This window comes from Chlamydotis macqueenii, chromosome 18 (assembly GCF_036417535.1).
Source record: "Chlamydotis macqueenii isolate bChlMac1 chromosome 18, bChlMac1.mat, whole genome shotgun sequence".
NCBI lineage: Eukaryota > Metazoa > Chordata > Aves > Otidiformes > Otididae > Chlamydotis > Chlamydotis macqueenii.
This window is the reverse complement of record NC_141573.1, coordinates 3617515-3633679: the sequence shown is the minus strand read 5'-3', so window position 1 is coordinate 3633679 and position 16165 is coordinate 3617515. Positions and strand designations below refer to the sequence as shown.

At 41.9% G+C, this 16165-nt stretch overlaps 1 protein-coding gene across 2 annotated transcripts in view; it reads right to left on the bottom strand.

The window, feature by feature from the left end:
- Positions 1-1690: 1690 nt before the first annotated feature.
- PRKCA (protein kinase C alpha) overlaps positions 1691-16165 on the bottom strand; it is a 157453-nt gene continuing 142978 nt past the window's right edge. For both annotated transcript variants that reach the window (XM_086762171.1, XM_086762172.1), the window contains 4 exons: positions 15981-16061; positions 14517-14624; positions 11956-12096; positions 1691-8404 (listed from right to left, as the gene is read on the bottom strand). In XM_086762171.1, coding sequence (XP_086618297.1) covers positions 8240-8404; positions 11956-12096; positions 14517-14624; positions 15981-16061 — 495 coding nt within the window. In that variant the 3' untranslated portion in view covers positions 1691-8239. The remainder of the gene's footprint in view (positions 8405-11955; positions 12097-14516; positions 14625-15980; positions 16062-16165) is intronic.

Sequence of the window (16165 nt, the reverse complement as noted above, 5' to 3'; positions counted from 1 at the left end):
CGGAGTCCATCTCGACCCCTGGCCGGGGCAGCAGCGGAGCAGGACCTGCCTGCAGCCATTTTGCACCGAAAGCATCAGCTCCTCAGCCGCCCGTTACCGGTACTGGTGTCAGGCTGGAGCTGGTACGTGCCCAGGCACGCCGGCGCAGACTGGCCTTTCCTTGGTGTTTGGAGACCCCCGTCTAGGAGCTCTGTCTCACCCAAAAAGCCAATGACCCCGTGAGCCAAGGGTTTGGTTAAGCCATAGCTGGAGATGGTGCGTCCATCACCTCGGTGCTTCACTGGCATAGGAAGCAGAGCTGAGCTATGAAAGAGTGGGGATTTTTCTTCATTTGTTCTTAATTTTTTTTCCTCTTGGTATTGAGCCTGCAAATAGCTCGTTTACAGTTGGGACAGTATTTCCGGGCAGTCTAAAGGCTGTGTTGTGCATAGGGGTCGATAACGATCATCTGGAGCATCAGGAGCCTTAACAGGTCCAGACATCCCAATACTGTATCTCTGGGGAGCTGAGCGCTGCCCTCGCAGCAGGGCCGACTCCCAAGTCCATGGAGGCCACGACAAGGAATGAAATCCCCCCCAGCCCCTGTCTGAACCCCGGTTGACGCAGGCCTGGCTGCCCTGAGCTCTGCGGGCCCCTCTCCCCTCGCCCTGGATGTGCCGACGCTGCGCGTGCACCAGCTCAGGGCAGTGGCGGCTCCACCACCTCCCTCTTCTGCGCTGCAGGAAGCTCTCAAGGCCTGAGAAGAGATGTGTCCACGGGCTGCAGAAGAAGCCAAGCATATTATGAAGGCTAAGTAGCATGTAGTGGCCTGGAAACGCTGTCTCTATGAAAAAAAAAAGAATTTCAACCATTCCCGTGGGCAAACTCAGCCAGACTTTTCTGCAAATTAAGCTAACCCAATTATTGAATTAGCATGAGATTCAATACATTTGAGAGCAAGCAGAAAAAGAAGTTGTCTGTCAAGTTGTCACAATATTTATACATCGCTTTCACATTTTGAAAACTAAACAATGTCAGCCTAAGTGAGGCAAGTGCCTGGACTCGGGGTGAGTACGGCTGGTGGGACTGGGAGGCCGTGTCCTCTTCTCCAGGAGAACTAAAACAAGTTTTTCATGACAAAGTTGGGTCCGAGCATCATTAATCACCACAAAGCAAACACCCTTCCTAGGAAGAAGTAGCAGCGAGTGGAATGAATCACGCGGGGCTCACATACCCAGGGATGTGAAAAAGTGAAGTTTTGAGTTTTCTTGGGGTCTAACAGCTAAGAACGAGGGCACATCCCTCCACCAGCAAGCCTCATCTCAAGCTCTGAAGCAGACCCTCCAACCTGAGACCTGGCTTCGCGCCGGGGCTGTTTTTCCCCGTGGCGTCCAGGCCTGCAGCAGCTCAGAGCTGCTGAGCCCAGCGAGTGAGGGACCTCCTGGCTCCAAGAGCCGCCCGCTCACCCATCGGCATGCAAAAATCCTCTTACACGCATCTCCTTTCCCCAGTTAAGCCTCTTTTTTATCTTGATTTACTAACAGGAATTTAAAAAGGGCCCAGGTTAAAATGCTGTGTTTGAACGGCGAATCAAGGTCTGGATCCGGGCCACCTCTGCGGCCGACCACGCCGTAATCTCTGCAGCCTCCGGGCTTTGCAGAGCGAATTTTAAAACGGAATTTCATAGAGGCAGACCCAACTCTCACAAAGGTAATGATCAGTAATTTTTATTCATACACACTGGCTGTGAAACTACAATTAATATTTAACAAAAGCATTTCATGCAAACAAAGACTGAAGATATTGAGAATTAAGAAAAAAAAAGATGCTGTAATTTATACATCAGTCTTGCCCACTATACTTCCAATGAATTTTTTTTTCCTTTTTTTTTTAATGGATGGCCTCTCCAAATTTTCTGGTAGCATCTTGCAGATAAATGATAAGAAAATAAATAATGTTCTCCTCTTTATAAATATAAAATTTGGGAGTTAAAATAATATTAAAAATATGAATGAGTTCAAGGTGGGATTACTTCTTGTTTTAAAAAAGATAACATTAAAGTAACATGCAATAATTTAGAAAGTTTCAGGTGTGCTCTGTATTGTCATGCAAAATCATATGTGTGTTGGGTATCGCATGTTTTTTAAAGAGCCAACAAGCTTCATTTTGTTGAAATTATTTTTCTTATATTCATTTTAATGAGAGAACAAACGAAAGGCTTCATTGGGAACAAGCCGCCAATTAAATCTGGGTTATGACTGGCAAGAATGTTCTGTTCCACCCCAAGTCAGCAAGGCATGCGAGTGTGCAAGCTCTCCGGACCACTCCGGGATGCTGGAAACCCAGGGTCCATGCTCTGCTGAACGGCAGCGGCGCGAGCACCAACTCGATGCTGTTGCTGAACTGGGGCTTACGGGCTCGGTGCGGCCGGGTGCCGGATGCCGCAGCATCGGCCCCAGTAAAGCCAAGCACTCGGTGAGCTCTGAGCACGCAGCGGGCGCGCGGGAAGGCCAAACCGCTGGAAGGACGGAGCCATCGGCAGCGTTGCTTCTCAGGGTTCGACCAGAAGGAAAATAAAAACAATTCAAAGAGTTCTCAGCAAAAGGTTTGTAAAGATCAGAAATATAATTTCGCTTTCTGTTAGAACGTTCCTGTCACTAATTTACGAGTATCAAATGAATGTCACATCACCTGTAGACCCTCCCATGAATCCCGCAGTGAGGAACGAGCCGCGATGGGAGCGGGCCAGGGCCAGCTCTCAGCGCTGCTGCTGCTCCTCCTGCACGTCACTGCTTAAAATTAATAGACTGCTCTTTTTTTTTTTTTCAGTCAACTGACATCAATGGAAGAAAAATCATAGCTGCTAGGGCAGTTTTCTTATAAATTTGAACTATGGCATCACACACAAGGAAAAGCAAAGCATGAAGATACACGACACAGGAACACATTAAAATATCAGCGCGATAAACCTGCTGTGGACGGACCAGCTGCATAAAGAACATCGCCTCCCCTTCAGCAGGAGTCAGTATAAACATTGCTAGAAAATAGCTGTGCTGACTTTATTTACCCATAGGGAATCCCACCCTACAATAATCAGTTCTGCTAAGACTTCCATTTACATGGAATTTTTAATTGCACACAGAAATCTCAGGAAAAGAGGTAAGTGCGGCTGACCTGCACAACCAGCAAGCATCACTCCCCACCACACCCCGACTCCAGTTAACAAAAGCTGGATACAGATTCTGTAAGAAACGTATCAGATCTGATTTTATTTCCTCTTTAAACGGTTTCAGCAGAATTACTAAAGTTCTATAAAAAAGTAGAAATAGCATGGTATATCCAGCAATACCACGGGAATCGAATAAGCTGATTTAATATTAAAAATTATAATAATACTTACACAACACTTTTCAGGTTAAAAGTGTATTAGAAACATTAACTAAGAAGTCCTCACACCTCCCCGTGAGGTCAGTAAGTATTATTATCCCCATTTTACAGATGAGGTAACTGAGGCAGAGAGGTTAAGAACTCGCCCTCTCTCTCAAGGTTTTCCTAGGAACAGGAGGGCTACAGTGCACGGTGATTATTCATTATAAGGCTATTTAATTACCAGTCGTTACTGGCACGGTTACTGGCTGGTATGAAATCATACATATTTATGGAGTCAATTCTTATTTATTTTGAACTATTTCAGATCCCATCTACGAGTGTGGAGCTGAGGAAAAAAGTGCTTTAGCTTGTCTGCGGCTTTGCAGCTCAGTGCCTGCCTACTGAACAGTGCACGGACAACACGTCGCCTACAGCCGACGCTCACGTCAGCAGAGAAAAAACCTATGTAAAACAATTAATGCTAATGACTAAAAGAACTGAAAATCACATTAAATAATTCCAGAAGTTTTGTGGCAGGTCCGAAAGCCCACTGTAAACTCAATACTGTAAATATGCCTTCTACTCATATCTACTTTATCACTGGATTATTCTTATTTCCAATATTGTGTTTTGCTTAATAAGGAGCCTCTTCCCCCTCTGCCAACTGCCTGTGTCTCCTGTGGCATTTAACTGGGATTGCATCTGGATGCACAGGCTGGGAAAACAGACTTTGCAAGCGGCACCCCTCAATGCCTTGGATACATCGTCTTTCTGGCTAGAAGACAAATTCTTCTCTTACTTGACCTTATTAACTTCACAGGAGCACAGCATTATTCAATTGAATTCACCTCAAAAGACAGAATGGATTTCAAAGGCCACCAGCATTTAGATACGATGAGTTTCTTTTAAGCTAACAGCTGATTTCCAGAAGAACTTTCTTCAGTTTGTAAAAGGAAATGCAATTGTATTTCTGGAAAGAATGAAGGATCAGAAAGCTAAATTGCATTTCTCCTCTAAATTGGATTAAGGGAGAGCATTTTATTACGGGAACGTGCAATCCTTGCTAGGAGCACCGGGACCGGCTGGCGGGCGAAGTGGCTGTCCTGGAAACCCACCACCCCGCTGTGGGGACTTGAAGGTGAATAAAGATGCCCAAATAATGAAGAAATTTGCCTAGGAGCCAGTTAAGTCCCATTTAATCCCTGAAAACAGCTTAGAAGCTTTACGTGGCAAACCTGTGCTTCCCGCAGCAGGAACGGGGCTGCACCAGAGCCCCTCGGGACTCAGGTGCACGTGGGATGGAAACACGGCTCCCAGAACTTCTGCCCCAGCTTCAGCGCACTGTAATTTTCAATATTTTAGAAATCTTTGTGGTAATGTGAGTGTCCAGATTATGGTTGCTATTGAACACAAGGGAAAGAAAAGCAGTTCTAATGCCCCTCCCTCTGTTGATACATGTTCTCTAGAAAACAAAATCTTGTGAAAAATATTATATAAATAACATCTGTATTTAAAAAGGTATTAAAATGCTTGCTGGATACTTAAGGTTTTAATTGCCATTATAAATTTCTGGATGACAAACAAGCCACCTGGAGTTCTCATTAAAGGGACGGGCCAAGCGCGAGCGTTCATGTGCGCGTGCGCCTGGCAGAGCAGTGAGGAGCAGCACAAATATTCAACCCCTGCTTTATACAGCCCTGCCTTGCTCCTGCAGGATCCATCAGTACTTTTTTGTACGAGTGACAGACACCAAGAGGAGATGACGCGAGGTGTCGCAAGCCCAGGAATTTGAGGTAACAACGTTAAAGAGGAATTTCTGCTTCTATGTCAGAAAAACTGGGGGGCAAAGGCAAGTGCCCAAGAAACTCATTGTGAGAGGCAGCCAGAAAACGAGCAGCTCTGTCCAGATGTCGGACCAGCTCTTTAATGCCGCGCTCTGGTGTGAACAGTACTGACCGTCACAGCTGTGCCAGCAACAGCCGCTCACAACGGGACTTCCCTGTACGATTCGTATTTCATCAGGAGAACCAGAACTGCTTGGGAACGCCTGCCCGTGGGACCTCCCGCCTGCTTCTGCCTTGGTTCCGCTCTGCCCCTGCACCGCTTTTCTTACGTCAAAACCTTGCATGCTGGTATTTCTCCCTCTATTTTCCTTTTTCAAGTCTCTTTTTCACTTCACATTCTTAAAGCACATGTAATGCCGCCTCTCGGCAGACTGACTTACTTGAGAGCCCCTTATTGATCCAACATGTGAGCCTCAGAAATCTGTTGAATTAATCTATTACGCATGATGCTCAGATTCTCCTGCACTATCGCAGGCCAATAATATTCAGAAAAAACATAAATAGCCATGAATGCTGCACTAGTCCACACGCTTTAGGTGAATACCACAATTTTTAAAGTATATAATATACAAATAAGAAAATGAACTCCTGGACTTGGCTGATAATATATTTGACACAGAATGGTTTAAAAATTTTACTCTTAAAACGTTTTAAAAACTGTGAGTTCTGTTTATTCAGGCAACAATCTGAGTTCTCGTTAGCTGGTCAATGCCCTCGTTAGTGGTGTGTTTTCCCACACTTCAGAAGGGACCAGTTTGCCCATTAAAGCCTGCTCTCTCTTACCCGGGAGATGCTCCTTGCTCAGAGCTGGGGCTGCGGGAGGACTAGGAGTGGGGAGAAATCAGAACCGCTGGAGTGTTGCAAATTGCGCCTTCCAGGCACCAAAAATACGGCTTCTGAGGGCACCACGGGTGCAGAAGCACGGCACCATTGCCGTTTGCTTCCAATCGTGTTTCACTCAAAACCTGTCCCACTCCAGCACGGGTCACCCCCGTGAGTCAAACCCGTCCACCTGGCTACTGACCGGCAGGGCCGGGTCCTCCTAACAGAATCTTTGGCACAGGTTCCATGTTTTATCGTCATAAAAGATGATTAGAAAGTAGATTCCCCTCCCACCCCCCCCGTTACATGTTCTAGTATAAATTTAAGTCTTTTATGGCAAATATCTTACTTCTTGAATATGTTTACATGCTTGAAAAATTGTAATCAGTCTGCATGCAGCAACATCATGCTCCGGGCATCATCATGCACATCTGACAAACAAAAAGTGCCTATGGCTGCTAACATTAACAAGGCAGAAGGGAAAAAAAAAAGGAAAACGCACTGACTACTATTTTACATGCTGTAACAAACCAAAAATATGCACAAAATATTTACTGATATTTGAATTAATATCTTCTGGTAAGTTGTAAGAGGAAATATCAAAATTTTTTATCTAAATGATAGGAGAGGAGAAGATTGCATTAATTACAGTGTTCGTAATTGCAAATAAAGTCTATTTCCTTCCCTGTAAGTAATAAGCAGACATGAAATGAAAGCCTAATTGAACCTCGTATAAAACCTGCAGGTAGCAATTATTGTTTAAAAGTAGATCTACTTTTAAAAAAAGAGATTATACCCTAAGTTATTAACAATATCCAAAACCTAAAGTAAAAACCAAAACAGTAGCAATAAAACATTTAGCTAAATCTAAATTATGTCATTCAGAACAAGAACCTTCACAAATAAAGCACAATTTGTTTTATAAAATTTTTGTAATACTCTTTATGCTTGATACGATTATGTCAATAACATAGATCTGCTTATTTTATGAACCCTTATTATTAAGAGTTATTACTAAACATGCAAAATTCATTGCATGAAGCATATGTAAAATGTGTTAAATTCCATTCTATCAATAAAACAAGTTTTAGGTGCTTCTTCTTTCAGTCTTGATTATTCTACAGCCCCAAGTTTTCTGAATTAAAATGGATTATTTTAAGACTAAATCTCACTTGATTTTCATGAGTTATTCTGGAGAAATCAGGAAGTCACTTGGGGCTGCACATTTTGTTAATTTAGTACACATAATGCTTCCTTTGACTTACTGCCCTATACTGCAGACTATAAATAAACACATGTATATAAGATTTAAGGGATTATAGCTTTGTTTTACATTCCAGGTTAACAAATTTCATAGTAAAATATTGGTATTAGAACTGGTTAACAGTAAACTTGAGGAGTGGTGTGAATTAAATTAACTGAACAAACAATGGCACCCTGGATCACAGAATAATCTCATGGAGATTAAAATTCACAAAAATATTATTAAAATTATTACTATTATTATTATTATTATTAAAGACAAAATTTCACCCTTGAGCTTATCACATGCTACTTAGCAAGATCCTAGAGATCTGGCCACCGCTGAAATGTGTTTAAACTTGGTGTTGCTTACAGGGTTGGTTCACGAAGCCTAGGGGCCCAATTTGATTTTATCCCCCCTCCCACCTACTCCCAACTTGTTTCTGTCATATTTTTGAAACAACTACTTCCAACAACTTTTTTGCCATGCCTCTCCTCCCCAGTGCGGCCGCCGTTTCAGTCTCTTGTGCTGCTGATCTCCCCGAAGTCACCGGGAGGAGCGGTTCCTTGGGACCGAGTGCTACTGTCTCCCAGCATCCGCACCGAAGGACTAAATATTTGAGGTTGATTTTTTTCTTTTTTTCAGACCATATGTTAGGTTATTTCTAACACAGCAGAGTGGAAAAGGGAGCAAAAGGACAGTGGGAAGTTACAAAAATATGTAACGTACCAAAAACTGGGTAAGTTTAGACAAGTCAGTGGTGACTTCTTGTAGAATAAGTGGGCACTGTATACTGATTTATTTCCCATTAAGACAACATCGCTGTTGCAAAGCCAAAATCCTGAATAAGTGGCCTTTCCTCCATCTTACACTTTGTAACCCTACAATTTCCAGGCCCAAATGGAATCAACAAGGCAAAGGCCTAAAAATTGTAGGGTTGAGGACCATTCCCCACAGTGGAATTTGTTCCTGTTCTGCCATTTCATGCTACATTTTCTAAAAGAGGGTGTACAAACTGGGGGTTGACGTAAGAGAACCCTTCAAAATCTGTTTGGTCTATGTTAGCGATGACCAGCTGATCTGGAGGTGTTAACACCGGCTGTCCTCGTGTAAAGAATTTATCGAAGTTTTCGGCACCTTTGCCACACTGCAAGAAAAAAAGAAAAACAGAAAAAAGGCTGAAAAAATCAGCAATACATTTGCAGTTACAGCTTTTTGCAAATTTTTCAGGATACATGCAAGACTTTCCCTCATTTCTTATGAACAGTTAAGAGAAAATTTTCTTTTCAGATATTTTAACAAAAAATTCTATGCAGAGAGGTTTTAATAGGTGAATTTTGATGAAAAAAGAGTCAGAAAAGTTTCCCTCCATCAGCATGAGGTGACACAGTAAAGAGGCTTAAGTGTTCAGAATTACTGGGATAAAAAAGTACAAAGAAAATATTTTTATGGATACGTATTGGCAAAAGATACTTTATCTGTCAAGTCACTTCATTCTTTTTAAAACCTTTACGATGTAAAATTTTTGTGTTAGTCTCTGTTTCCTTCATGATCTACAGAAAGCTTAAGGAAATTAATTTATATGCTTTGATTCTTCACTGTATATCCTACAAACTCTTGTAAATTCATAACTGAGAGCAGAGTTCCAGTCCTGGGGACTGCAGGAGGGAGCTGGGGCAGGGAGTGCATCCTGGGAACAGGTCCTCATTACAAAACCTGCTATCACTGGTTTCCTCCTCCTTTTGTCTAAGAGCCAGTCTAAGAGAAGAGCCATGTTGTCTGGCGAAGCCCAGCCGAGAAGGGTGGTTATATATAGCTGCACGCTGAACACAACTCATTCAGAACAGAAAACAAAAGAAATCAGTTTTGCGAAAAGGAGTTTTGAGTAATGCAGAAAACACTTGGAAGGCAGGGAAGTATGATTAGAGGCAAGTTAAAAAGCGTGAAAGTGGGACCAGAACAAAATTAGCTTGGGTGCAGGAAAAAAACCGCATATTTGAAGAAAATTAGGCACTGAATATTGTGGAGAGGTCTAAAGGAAACTGGTATAGCTGCTTATCTCAAAACTACCTACTGTAACAGATCTTTGAACAAAGCATGGTTGTATGATACAGGCACTGAATGTTTCTTCCTGTTGTCCCTGATGCTTCCCTCTCTATTCATCCTTACAACATATCTACATGTGGATTTAGAGGATAACATTGCGCTGTTATCTTCAAGCTTACAGGATAACTTGGAAAGGGTACAATATGGCTTTACATTGGTTTATATTTCAGATGAAAAACGCATGCTCAGGTACTGGGCCACAGTGTTTGCAGAAGGACACTTGTTCAGTCTCGGAAGAACACAAGCAGAGGGACACTTCGAGGGGTTAAAGGCTAATGGTAGTCTGCTTTTGTCAACCGGGGTTCTGCACTCACCGAATACCCTGGTGCCCACTGAAGCCAATGCATTTTGGTACAGAATCTCTGGAGAACAAGAACGGACAGAGCGGAACTTTGACATGGGGAAAACTCTCTGTCATTGCAATGAAAGTTGATGTGTGTCCAAATTAACAGTCAAATTTATTTAGCGGCAGAACAGTCAACTCAGAGCAGGAACAAAAGGGCTGTTTGTACAGGGAAGACTACAGATAGGCTTCATTCTTCCACAAAATTATGTGTTATTGTTTTTCTTTTCTTCTTCTTTTTTTTTTTTTTTCCGTAGGAAGGGGAAACAAAAGTCTGTGACTCCATTAAGCCTCTCACTACTAGTAGAGGCTGAGAAATAACTCATGTAAAATTCAGGTATTTTTGGGGTGCAAATGTTTATGTATTTGTCTTCACATTAAAGAGTAGCACTGCTGAAAACATGGGACTCCTGGAACTCCTAAACTCACAAATACGAGTAAAATGTCCTGGCCAAATAATCAGTCCATGCCTATAGCCCGTGAAACATCAATCTGGAAGGGAACACATTATTTAAACCGATCAACTGCTGACCCCAAATCTGCAGCTCCGTGTTGAAGTGAGAACCATGCCTGTGCGCAAAAGTGGCAGGATTATTCCTGCAGCAACACGCTTCCTAGAGAAGATGCTCCTAGAAAGGTTTTCTGAAAAAAACCCACCCCAAACAAAGCCTATAAATACATCCACATCTTCAAACAAATTAAGGGTTATGTGTTTTTTACTTTCTAGAATCCATCTAAATAGAATAAGCAATCACAGTAAATGAGTTATACAGAGAGTACGTGAATATTAGACTTGAATTTTAAATTATTTTAACCTGGGAAAGTTAGGCTCCATGTGAATATGCATTGGTAGTATTTTAATAGCAGCCTGTATAAACAAAACAGGTCATGATAACTAGAGAGATAGAGCACAGCTGCGCAAAATAGGAGCCAGGATCTCCCACAAAATGTGCTATGATGGAACCAGACCATACCTCAAGCTTCTAGTACCTTCATGCTTGTGTGACTTTTAACTTCAAGAAGAGTCTAAGCACTCAGCTCCTCAGCTAATAAAACTAACAGGTATGAAGGTAGACTGGCTTTACGATCAGCTTTAAATTTGACCCAAGAGGCATCTAATGAAAATCTTCCATAAAAAAATGCTTTAAAGAGGTGCAGCTCCCCTTCCGACAGACAGCCCTGGGACTGGCTGGGTGGGGTTGGCAGACCACGCATGCTCTTTACTTAGTTACACCCCTCCTTGCATTCAAAATCCACACCATATGAAAAGGGTGATCTCCCCTAGCACAAACCACTCTTCTCGGCATGCAACTCCCCTCCTGGTGACGTGAAAAAGTCATTTGCACACAAAAAGAGAGGAATATGTTCTGCCATCGGGTAGTGGCCTCCCTCTGATCATCAGTTTGTGATACCACTAGCATGGCTGTATTGGTAAATAAATCAGTGTACAGATCAGTGATCCTACACCTGCATGCTACAGCCAGCTACGCACCTCAGTTGAAACAAAAAAATGTTAAAGAAGAAAGATTCAGTGTCAGGACATAACAATATACAGCTGTTCCTGAAAGCTTCTACTCTTCTGTGCAAATACTTTCCTTTGCCTGTCAATGAAGCACAGCACATGCTGAAAGAAATTCTGTATCAACAAATACAGCTTTTCAAATTCTATTACGCTAACAGTTCTCATGGTAAGAACATCTTTCACTTGTTTGGATTTCTAAAATGCTACAGATACATGTGTGTAAACCAGTAATAAAATTAAAAGCAAATCAGGGATTATTCTTACAAACTCGGCAGATGTGGGTTCTGTCACTGGAGAATGGGGAATAAAGCCCCCCTGTGGTGTGCAGCCCACCGTGGAGGCAACTCACCCCAGTAATTCAGACTCCTTTAATCATTGACTTCAGATGCTGTTCAGGGAGATAGTCGGAAACTGCATTTATCACATCTCAAGGGGCTGATGTGAATATGCCAGTTTTCCTGTTCTCAACTTCTCCTGCAGTGTATGACCGTCGAAGTCAAGACTCAAACCACTGAGAGACTTTTTTTGCAAGGAACAAAGTACACTGGGTTATGCTACAGGGTGCCAAAACATTAGCAGATTTACAGATTGGTCTGCCATAATCAAATTGCCTTATTTTAGAAGTGTCCTAGATTTGCAGCACCATCAAGCCAGCATTAATCTCACCCCTCAGGAAGGCATGACTGCAGACACATTTAGCGAGGGAAGTACTTGGCATCTCACTCACCACTTTAGGTTTGAAAGGTGGCTGAATCTCTCTGCTTTCCAGTTTTTCCCAGTCAATTCTCCTGAAGAAAGCATGTTCCCTGATGTCTCTTTCACCTTCAAGGCCACACCCAAGGCGTTTTGCGGGATGTTTAGTCATTAGCTATGAGGAAGAAAACACCAAATGACTAAATTTAATGCTGCAATGAAAGTGAGACAGACTCTCCCCAGATTGCAATGTTCTTGCTCCTCTCCTGAAGATGCAAGTTGCTAACAAAATTGTTTTGAAAAGCTAGAATGCATTTTTTGAAGATTAGTTTTCTTGTTTGATTACTGGAGACAGCACATCAGCAGCAAAATTAAGGGTTGCACTGGACAACTTCTTCCCACTCGGCAGGGGTTGCCGCTGCAGGTGTGGGTGGGCAGGCGGTGCCAGGGCACACTGCCATCCTATTAGTTCACAACTTACTTCTGAATTTTGCTTTTGGTCTTTCAGTTGAATCTTATAAATCTCCAGAACAGCTTCTGCCTTACCCCAACAATCAATTAAACTTAATAAATTCCAATATACTAAAGCTATATGAAGTACAACCCCCTCCTTTCATTTTTCTGGGCTTGTTCAAGACATCTCATTACAGAGCCTACAATTTCTTGGCAACCAGCTGACAATATCTAATCTGCGTTTCCTCCCTTGCATCCTTAATGATGTCTTGGTCAATGCTATACCCAGTTGCATAGATTAAGCAGACTTGGGGAAAAAAAACAACAACCCAAACTCACCAGCATTGCATGCTTGGAAACAGTAATACGCTCTCCAATTCACAAGCTCCTCAAAATCTTTTCAATTGATATGTACATTAGGAATTGAGCAATGTGGCCCTCAACTCTCAGTTCCAATACTGTGTGGATTTTTCAAAGCTCTTTGACAAATTATATGTGATTAACATTCTGCTGGGAGTGATACCTCAATACATCTTTTTAAAACCTCAGCTGTACCACTTTAGTCTCCCTCCAAATGTTGAGTTGATCAGATTCCAATTCTGAACCTGAAATAAAAGCAACTCTAAGCAGACGTTGGCAAGTTGGCTGTGCACTGGGCCAGGAACCACATCCTGCTTCAAGCTTAACAGCAACTTTCCCATTTCAGTTACCTTCTCTAAACCCTTTGCTTTATCAGTGGGGGATATAAGAAAACGTTAATAACAATTCTAGCAGTTTTAATCCTGTTCCAAAGTTACTGTGTTTACCAAACCTAACGAACTCTGAATCAGTAGAACAGTTGTCAAGCAGACAATTCAACTTCAAGAGCACAGTGGGCATGTTCATCTTGCCCAATGATGCACAGGCCCAGGATTACTGAGCTACTGCTAACTACAAGGTTCAGAAGCCTTCTCATATTGACTTCTTGGCTCGGGTATAATGCTCATTGAAATCCGGAATTAATTTGTTAGTTTAATACAGAGGATGAATGTATTATGATCACAGAGACTTGACCTTAAACCTAGCAGTGCAATGCAATTTCAGCTTTCTGACCTCTCTTTGCATAAGTGTCTAGCAGAACAGCAGCAAGCAGGAGAGCTGAAAACACAGTAATTAGATCAAGTTCAAACTGCGTTGACCGAATATATGATTTTCACGACAAGGCATCAATCTGCATGTACTTTACAAAAACATATCACGTTTTATTTTTGTTGGCCAGCACATCTACACTGGGACAGACTCCAAAATTAGAGTGGTCTTTCCTTTTACCTTGTTGTTCTAAACAGCTTTTCTTTTCCTTGATGATTTTTCCTTAAGGGATTAATATCCAGCTCACATACAATGCTTCATAAATGGTTGCAAAGGAAAGGAGGAAAGTAAATACCAAATTAACTGGCACTAAGGGCAGTGATATTTTATCAGTGTAAGACAGACATCAAAGTAATGCTCTATAGATGGTGGTTTGGAAAAGCTGCAGACTGACAGTACTCTAAGGAATCACATGGAGTCAAGGGAAAGTCAAATTAATTCTTTTCTACTGAGCTAATCCCCTCAAGTAAAATCTATTCTTTTCCTAAAAAAAAATTAAATTAACTTAGAATCTAAGATAAATTTTAGGCCACAGAGGTTACAACTGGATCAGGATTTTCACATAAGCTCATCTTTACCTACATTTTAAAATGGCCCCTTTTAACTCTTGCTGTTATTAGACATGCTGGGCTGAGGACACTCACTAGAGTATCTGGTACCCATCAAAGCTGAGATATCTCCTCACCTTGCAAACTGGGGTTGTGTTACCAAGGGCTGAGAGGCAAGGTGGGTGGAGATGTTTCACATCATCCTCCTGTTTATAAATTCTGCTTTGGATTTGGCAGCTACTGATCCTGACATTTGTTCTTATCATAAAACAAGCAGGCACAGCAGGAAGAGCTGAATACTTATCAGCAACACCAAGCGATGAGCACTTCAGGACAATGCAGCTTAGCACAGCCTGACGAAAGTTGCACTTAAAAATACTACAGCGCCATGTCAAAGGCAGGCAAATTCAATTATTCACAAAGATTGTTAAAAAGGAACTTAATGATAAAGAAGCATCTATCTCACCCCCTTGCAGATGGAGACAGCTTCTTTGGACAGTGATTTTGGATAGGAAACATTATGCTCCATTATGGACTGGAAAAGTTCATCTTCGTCTTCTCCATCAAATGGAGGCTGTTGAAAATAAATCACAGGTAAGTTACTTATTGGTTTGTGTGGTGCATCAAGCCCAGTAACCTGCCTCTAGTCAATCAGAGATGCCCAAGGAGATCAGGATCCAGCAGTGGTCCTTGTCCAGGAACACACGCCAAACTCCCAGCCATCTGCAGCTTGGGTAAATTCTGACCCAGAAGTTTGGTGTTTATCAGTCTCAGGTACAAATCAAAGAGGAAAGTTCATTTTTGCCCCCAGCATGGCAGCCAGGTTAGTTAAATGTGTGCAAGATTATTTTTCTGATCATCTTTAACCATTTTTTAAAGCTACTGTGCACCAGACAGCCAAAATACTTTAAAGGGTGAAGTCTGGAGACTGTAACTGTCAAATTACCTTGTGCTAAGGTATATCCATTCCTCACTTAATTCCAGTTAAACTCCAGTTTGTTTTACAAGACATGTTTGTAGACTCTGCTTCTGTGAAGGGGAGACTATCACAAGAAATGGCTGCATTTTATTTTTCAATATAGGTGACGAGGAAAGTGCCCGTGGGTAAGTCCACAGGATACGGGCACTGTACAAGACAGCTAATGGTAAATCTTATTTTCTCAAAAGCGTTCAGATGCCTAATATTTGCAATGCAGACTATAAATATTAACAACTGCAATTGTTACCCTTTACAAACTTTTAAAATGTCAGCTGGAATTTAGTAGAGAAAATATTAAAGGCATTTGTTTCAAATGTATGTTTTAAACTTAAATGCATACCTTTGGCATTGAAAGCCAATTGCAGAAATCTTTTCCAAATCAAGACTAACAGAATTCCTTAAAATTGGTAGTTATCTGCCATTTACTGCAGTACTGTGTTGCTTTTCTACTTGAGTGACTCAGAGAGCAGCATTCTTTAGCTGTGCAGAATGAGGGGTCTGTAACAGCGTATTTCAAGTGGCGAGACCCATATTTTACCCCTAGGACATACAATACAAAACCAGTATTCTTCTGACTTAACTGCAATGCAGAGCATACACACACTCTTATTATGTTTCTCTGTGGTTACAAACTACTAAATGACATTTCTTCCATTTCACGTGCATTTTTCCGCTCAAGTGTCTCCCATTCAATTGTGAAGATGGCTATTTATAACACTACTACAGTACAAATAAGCCATATTGAAAGGCAGTGCTTGATTATGTGGGTGCAATATAAAGAGCTTAAAGCCTTTGAAAGCATGTGGAGTCAGTTAAGAGTACAAGGAGATAATGGCAGTATGAAAGGCCCCAGTCTTGTCCCCTAAGGGTCTAACCCTTTAGGAAGCCTTGAAACAGAGCAGCTGCAGAGGCAGGAGGAGGTCACAGCGAGCACGAGATGGTAACTCTTACCTGGCCAGCCAGCATCTCATAGAGCAGCACTCCATACGCCCACCAATCCACAGACTTCCCATAGGGCTGGTAAGCAATAATCTGTATAAACACAAAAGCAAAGAAAAAACCCCTATGTTAACTACCATCCAGTTTTGTGATGTATTAGATAAATACTGTCATACAGAGACGAACATATTTCCTTG